At 65.6% G+C, this 7,631-nt stretch overlaps 1 protein-coding gene across 2 annotated transcripts in view; it reads left to right on the plus strand.

Moving 5' to 3' along the window:
- ROR2 (receptor tyrosine kinase like orphan receptor 2) overlaps window positions 1-6,105 on the plus strand; it is a 153,476-nt gene extending 147,371 nt beyond the window's left edge. For both annotated transcript variants that reach the window (XM_045578767.1, XM_036430190.2), the window contains exons 7-9: window positions 429-674; window positions 3,235-3,437; window positions 4,442-6,105. In XM_045578767.1, coding sequence (XP_045434723.1) covers window positions 429-674; window positions 3,235-3,437; window positions 4,442-5,890 — 1,898 coding nt within the window. In that variant the 3' untranslated portion in view covers window positions 5,891-6,105. The remainder of the gene's footprint in view (window positions 1-428; window positions 675-3,234; window positions 3,438-4,441) is intronic.
- Window positions 6,106-7,631: the final 1,526 nt, after the last annotated feature.

A 7,631-nucleotide genomic window follows, 5' to 3' on the forward strand; every position in this document is an offset into this window, starting at 1 on the left:
CACCGGTCACATGCGGATAGTAACCACCAACCCCGGCGGCTCGGAGAGCGGGGGCCAGGGTGGAGCTGAGCCCGTGCTCCCCGGGGAGGGGTCCGAGGGCGGCCGGCCTGCAGCTCTCCCCAGCGGCTGTGCTTCCAGAGCCGGTGGGCACGGGGCTGGCCCAGCTCCTGCTGGAGGGGGTGCCGGGTGTGGGTGCCAGGGGTGGCTCCGGGCCCGGGAGTCACTCTGACAGCTCTTCTTCCCGTGTGTCCCGGGGGCACCGGTTTGATTGCCGAGTTTGGGGCTTCGTTGAGTTACTGTTTTCAAGCACAAGCCTCTGGTCCTCGGACCCCCGAGTGAGTGCCCGCGGGCAGACCGGCTCGCCCTGGAGCGCCGAGGCCCTCACCGAGCGCGGCTGCTCCCCACGCTCCTAACCTCTCTCCCCTCAGACCATCAGTGCTACAACGGCTCGGGCACGGACTACCGAGGGACGGCCAGCACCACCAAGTCGGGGCACCAGTGCCAGCCGTGGGCCCTGCAGCACCCCCACAGCCACCACCTGAGCAGCGCAGACTTCCCGGAGCTCGGCGGGGGGCACGCCTACTGCCGGAACCCCGGGGGGCAGATGGAGGGCCCCTGGTGCTTCACCAAGAACAAGAACGTGCCCATGGAGCTGTGCGACGTGCCCCCCTGCAGTAGGTCCTCCCTGTGGCGTGCGCTTGGCTTGCCTGGCCCAGTGGCTCGTGCTGTCCCGCCTCCATGGCCACGGCTGTGCTCCCTGTAAAACCAGTGCCAGTTATAGAAGTAACAGCCGGCCATTACAGCACGTCTTACATCATAGCAACGTCTAAGTCATGTCCAGTCTCTAAGTTCCTCACTGTGTGCACTGGGTCCTGTGCATGGTCCTGGGACGTCGGTTTGCATCTTGCTTCTCCCTTAACACTGTTTCGTGGCATTTCCTGGTGTCAGCTGGGGCAGGGAGGGCAGCTTCTCGCCGGGGTCTGACCCAGGCTGCCCGGTGCCCACGCAGCTCAGCAGAATGAGAGAAAATGGGAACTCGTATCTCTTACCCATCGCCCCTGCAGTTTCTCTGTTAGATTATGGAAAGGAGAACTGGGCGTTAATGGCTCAAACCTTGCCAACATTGTCATCCTGTATTCCCACCAGCTCCACTCGGCTGGGTCCCTGAGGTTGGGCTGCTCCCGAGTTTTCCATCTTGGAGCCCGGAGTAGAGGGCTGGAGGGAAATTACCAGAAGATTGAGCGAGAGGTAATGTGTGCAGCACGCCAAGGCTCACCAGCTGCCGGAGCCTCTGCTGGCAGTGGTGAGGCTGGCCTCCAGCCGCACCCTGTGCTGCGGGCCCAGACCCAGCGCTCCCGCCGCTCAGCACAGCAGCAGCACGGTCTGCGGAGTGAACGTCAGGGTGGAGATGTCAGTCAGATACTCGCACAGCCGCGTGGGAGTGCTACAGGGTCAGAGCGTCCTGCAGGGCGTGCAGGATCTGTGCAGGAGCAGGGGCAAGCTGCAGGCCGTTAGCTGTGTTCTGTCTCCCCCCCGCCCCCACCTCCTTTCTCTTCCCTTTCTGTTTACAGAAAAACAAAGGACAGAAGCTGTGTGTGTGTGTGTGTGTGTGTGTGTGTGTGAGAGAGAGAGAGAGAGAGTGAGAGAGAGGGGGAGAGAGAGAGAGAGAGAGAGAGAGAGAGGGAGAGAGAGCATGCACATAAGCCCTGTATTTTGGGGTGAAGGTTGGGGAGGATATACATCAAACTTGTAGCAGTGATTTCCCATGAATTACAGATACATTAAAATATAAAATGTTTTTATAATGAGCAGTTATTACTTTTGTAGTTAAAACAAAATCAAAACATAAAGGAAAAATGTATGTTCTTTGACTCAGCAATTGCAGGGATCTTATGTTGCAGAAATATTTGCAGTTAGAGGGCAGGAATGAAGGATATTTGTTACAGAAGCAGATGAGTTGTGGTGGTGATACACAGGCCGCCAGGGGGCGCCCAGAGCTGTCTGTCCTGAGAGCAGCCCAGGCATCTGTTTTTCTGCCACAAAACCCCAAGCGGACGTGGACGGTGACTATGAACTCAGACTTATATTTATGAAGCAGACGCTTCTATATAAAAACAGGTGATATTGTTACTCCACGTTCAACTTAAAGTCTGCATAAAAAGCGAGGGACAGCAACCTCCGGCGTGGCACGCCTTTGGGGACGTGGGTTGTTAGAATAGCACAGCTGTTCGTGCACGGGTTCGTTTGTGATTTTGTTTTTGTTAATCCTCTCATATTCCCCCATTGACCTTTAGAGAGTAGATGGGCGGGGGGTGGGGTGGGGTGGGGGATTGGTGGCCTCCTGTGCACACCTCGAGCCTGCATCTGAGGTACGTGCCCCTGACCGGAATCGAACCCGAGATCCCTCAGTCTGCGGGCTGACACTAACCACCGAGCCGAATGGGTTGTGTGTGATTTTAAAAAATAAATGTCAAACTCTGTTTGGGCGGGCTCACACCTCTGAGCGTGGCCTGGGCTGTGGATTCCCAGCCTAGTGATGAGACTGAGTCTGCTCTGCCCGGGCTCGGTCCCGCCCGGAGGCCGGAGAGTCCTGGTGGCCCTTCCGCCTGGGAGCCGGCGGCCAGCGGGTCGGACCGGGGGGTGGCTGCAGGCGGAGGAGGGTCAGCTCCTCCGGAGGCTGTGCCGGCCGGAAACCACTGGCCACCTTTTTGGGGGGGAGAGCCGTTGTCCTGGTCAGAGCACCATGCCAGTGCTCACTCTGGGCCGCGCTCCGGGCCTGCGGGAGGCAGAGCTGCCCCCTCCGGGCCCTGCAGGTGGCGCCTCCGGGTTCTGTGCCCCAGCTGCCGGTCCCTGGTCGTGGTGCCACTTACCAGTAAGTGCTCCTCCAGTCACTGTCCTAAGAACATGCTGACAGTAAAATGGGGCCATCCTAACGGAGGGGGTGAAGAGCAGCCGTTTCTAACCCCAGCCCCGCGCTTCCCGCACTGAGGACGCGAGCTTCCTGAAGTGAGTGGCGTCTCCAGGGCGCGTGGCAGGAGAAGCGGCCGCTGGGGCCACCGCGGTGCCCATGCCCTGCCCCGGTGGCCCCGGGCGGCCCGGCCCCGGGTGTGCAGGGTGCATCGCCTGCTTTCCAGGTGGCTGCAGTCTGTCCTCCGTGCAGCTGCCCACGTGCGGAGTGGAGGTGGAGGGGCGGCCACAGGCCGTGTTTCCGTAGCTCACGGTGTGCTCCCGCAGGCCCCCAGGACGGCAGCAGGATGGGCATCCTGTACATCCTGGTGCCCAGCATCGCCATCCCCCTGCTGGTCGCCTGCCTCTTCTTCCTGGTCTGCGTGTGCCGCAACAAGCAGAAGGCCTCGGCCGCCTCGCCCCCGCGCCGGCAGCTGATGGCGTCACCCAGCCAGGACGTGGAGCTGCCCCTCATGGGCCCGCACAAGCAGGTCTCCCCCTCCGCCGGCCGCGCCTTCTGCCTGCCCCGCTCCCCGCTCACTCCACCTCCCTCGCTCCGCTGTGTCTCCCTGGAACCCTCAGCACGTGCCCCGAGAGCGCTGTCCTGCCAGGGGCTGCGGAGCCGCCAGCGCCCTCAGCGGAGCTCCCGCTGCGCCCGCCGGGCACCAGAAGGCTCGCAGGGCCACCCCTTTGTCGGGCTGGGCCTGCTTCCTGCTCAGTGCGGGCGGTTGGTTTGCTTGGTTGCGATTTTCAGGGAAGGACAGAGCAGGCCGTTTGGTAGAGGAAGTGGGGACAGCCCCACCCAGGGGGTCAGGATGGTGAGGACCAAACGCAGTGCCAGTCCCTCCCAGCCGCTCTGCCTGGGGGCTGTCTCCACGGAGGAGCTTACGGCCACGACTCTGAAGGGGAGGCTCCTCCAGCTGTTTTCAGGGGTGGGTGGTGCACGTCACAGGGGCCTGGAGGCCCCTGGGGCCGGGGAAGCTCCCAGAGGACACAGACACAGAAGGGCGAGAGCTGTAGAAGCCGAGAGATGCGAGGGCCGCATTGATTTCACTCACGTGCTCCCGTCAGAAATTACCTAATTGAGAACCTGATTGAGGGGAAGCCCCAGCGGAGCAGCCTCGGGCTCTGAAAGGGCAGAGGTCATGGTGCCCACCTGGGGCCGGATTCTCCCCCTGCTGAGCAGCGTGGCATGGACTCCTCCGAGCGGGGCGGGGGCGGGGGGGGGGGGGGAGAGGGGGCCTGGGTGTGCACAGCTGGCCCAGGGCCAGGGCGGGGTGGTGGGCGCTGCACACATCCCTGCCCCTGTCTCAGCTGTTCTTGGGGCATCGTCTGCAGCCTGATTGGGATCTATGGGAGGGGTCAGGCAGCTTGTGCTTAAGAGCAGAGCGCGGCGGGGGCGGGGCCGGGGGCGGGGCCGGGAGCGGGCAGGCCCCGCGTGGCCCCCAGAGCGCCCCCCTCCCTTGGGAGCGTCTCACGGCCTCTCTTCCCGCAGGCCAAGCTGAAGGAGATCAGCCTGTCCTCCGTGAGGTTCATGGAGGAGCTCGGGGAGGACCGCTTCGGGAAGGCCTACCGCGGCCGCCTGCTGGGCCCCGCGCCGGGCGAGCCCGCCCAGGCCGTGGCCATCAAGACGCTGAAGGACAAGGCGGAGGGGCCGCTGCGGGAGGAGTTCCGGCACGAGGCCCTGCTGCGCGCGCGCCTGCAGCACCCCAACCTGGTCTGCCTGCTGGGCGTGGTGACCCAGGGCCAGCCGCTCAGCATGGTCTTCAGCTACTGCCCGCAGGGCGACCTGCACGAGTTCCTGGTGCTGCGCTCGCCGCACTCGGACGTGGGCAGCACGGACGACGACCGCACGGTGAAGTCGGCCCTGGAGCCGTCCGACTTCGTGCACGTGGTGGCGCAGATCGCGGCCGGCATGGAGTACCTGTCCGGCCACCACGTGGTGCACAAGGACCTGGCCACCCGCAACGTGCTGGTGGACGACAAGCTGAGCGTGAAGATCTCGGACCTGGGGCTGTTCCGCGAGGTGTACGCGGCCGACTACTACCAGCTGCTGGGCAGCGCGCTGCTGCCGGTGCGCTGGATGTCGCCCGAGGCCCTCCTCTATGGCAAGTTCTCCGTGGACTCGGACATCTGGGCCTACGGCGTGGTGCTGTGGGAGGTGTTCAGCTACGGCCTGCAGCCCTACTGCGGCCACTCCAACCAGGACGTGGTGGAGCTGGTGCGCGGCCGGCAGCTGCTGCCCTGCCCGGACGACTGCCCGGCCTGGGTGTACGCGCTCATGGTGGAGTGCTGGAGCGAGTTCCCGGGCCGCCGGCCGCGCTTCAAGGACATCCACGGCCGGCTGCGCGCCTGGGGCGGCCTGTCCGCCTACACCAGCTCCGCGCAGACCTCGGGCGCCAGCAACGCCACGCAGACCAGCTCACTGAGCACCAGCCCGGTCAGCGTGAGCAACGCCCGCTACGGCGGCCCCAAGCCCAAGGCGCCGGCCTTCCCGCAGCCGCAGTTCATCCCCGTGAAGGGCCCGATCCGGCCGCTGGGGCCGCCGCCGCAGCTCTACATCCCCGTCAACGGCTACCAGCCCGTGCCGGCCTACGGCGCCTACCTGCCCAACTTCTACCCCGTGCAGATCCCGCTGCCCATGGCCCCGCAGCCGGTGCCCGCGCCCATGGCGCCCAAGCCCGGCTCGCACCACAGCGGCAGCGGCTCCACCAGCACCGGCTACGTGACCACCGCGCCGTCCAACACGTCCGCGTCGGCGGCCGAGCGCGCGGCGCTGCTGGCGGAGGGCGCGGAGGACGCGCGGGACGGGCCCGAGGACGGCGCCCAGAGCCCCGTGCCCGAGGCCGCGGAGGAGGAGGCCGGCGCCGTCCCCGAGACCGAGCTGCTGGGGGACGGCGACCCTCTGCCGGCGGAGGAGGCCGAGGCCCCGCCGGAAGCCTGAGGCCGGGGCTGCGGGAGGGGAGCCCGGCGCCCGGCAGCTGGTCACTCCGCCGCGTGCTCCGCCGCCGCCCGCCGCGGAGGCCGTGCTTCGCTGTGAGCCATGGCGCCCCCGCGCGGTGACCACGGGCGCCCGCATCCCCGGAGGCCCGGGCAGGGCTGTGCTCCGAGGGGACCCGCCCGTCTCCCCGCCTTGCTGCACGTGGATCCAACGACGCAGAACCTGGGGACCGCGGGCCGGTCGGCCAGCCGCTGGGGCGGACGGAGGCGCTGCTTTGTGGCCGCGCCCGCCAGCTCAGCCCCTTCAGCCCCTGGATCAGCGGGACGGCCCCCGGCCCCCGGCCCCCGCAGGCCTGTGAGCGGGGCTGCTGCACTGAGCCCCGGGTTAGAACACGATGTGCCTTAGGAACCAGCCGATGCTGCCCTCTGGGAAGTGGTTAGTGCCTTGTGTGCCGCGTGCCCACCCGCCTGGCCTCGGGCAGTGGTGCCGTCCGGAGGAAGGACAGAGCTCCTGCTGTTCGTCTTCCTTCTCGAACCCTGCTCCGGCCTTACTGTAATTTACAGTTAAATGACTTAGTAATTTAACTGTTTACCTTACCCACCTGGGATGCCACCTGATTGTATTTCACTGTGAGAGGTCCGTTCATTTCAGAGCTCCTGTGAGAAGGCCTGTGGGCACTGCGGACTGGCACAGCCGGTGCAGCCAGGCCTGCGGGCACCAGGGACTGGCACAGCCGGTGCAGCCAGGCCTGCAGGCACCAGGGACTGGCACAGCCGGTGCAGCCAGGCCTGCGGGCACCAGGGACTGGCACAGCCGGTGCAGCCAGGCCTGCGGGCACCACGGACTGGGCCAGCCGGTGCAGCCAGGCCTGCGGGCACCAGGGACTGGCACAGCCGGTGCAGCCAGGCCTGCGGGCACCACGGACTGGGCCAGCCGGTGCAGCCAGGCCTGCAGGCACCAGGGACTGGTGTAGCCAGGCCTGTGGGCACTGCGGACTGGCACAGCCGGTATAGCCAGGCCCGTGGACACCACAGACTGGGACAGCCGGTGCAGCCAGGCCTGCGGGCACCACGGACTGGGCCAGCCGGTGTAGCCAGGCCTGCGGGCACCACGGACTGGTGCAGCCAGGCCTGTGGGCACCAGGGACCGGGACAGCCGGTGCAGCCAGGCCTGTAGGCACCAGGGACTGGTGCAGCCAGGCCTGTGGGCACCAGGGACCGGGACAGCCGGTGCAGCCAGGCCTGCGGGCACTGCAGACTGGCTCAGCGTCGCCTGTGACTCCACACCGGATGTAGCCAGTAAAGGAGCCACCTTGCGGCTCTGCAGGTGGCGAGGATGTCAGGCATCTGGTGGTGCCAGGAGGGGGATGCCCACCGGTGGCCGTGGGCTGAGCCTTTTGCAGCATAGGAGGGCTGACCTAGAACCTCGAATTCGTGTGAATGTGGATGTACGTTGGCAAATAAATGGTGGAAACAAGTTCCATTGCTTTCTCTGTGAAGGTTTTGGGGTGAATTAATAGTTGATGACCTGAAGTAGGTCTTTGGTTTCAAATTTATTCCCTCCTGCGGTCCCAGGACCCCTTTTTAGACCTGGAGCCTGGCTCTCTCCAGAGCCCCCGGGGGACGGGCCTGCTTCCCCACCGCCAGGGCTGTGCCCTGCAGGCGGCCAGCTGAGCCGCGTCACTGGGCCAGGGTCACCTGGGGTCAGTGGCTCCAGGGTTCCAGTCAGGGTTGGGCACAGCGGC

This window comes from Pipistrellus kuhlii, unplaced genomic scaffold (assembly GCF_014108245.1).
Source record: "Pipistrellus kuhlii isolate mPipKuh1 unplaced genomic scaffold, mPipKuh1.p scaffold_m20_p_102, whole genome shotgun sequence".
NCBI classification, from domain to species: domain Eukaryota; kingdom Metazoa; phylum Chordata; class Mammalia; order Chiroptera; family Vespertilionidae; genus Pipistrellus; species Pipistrellus kuhlii.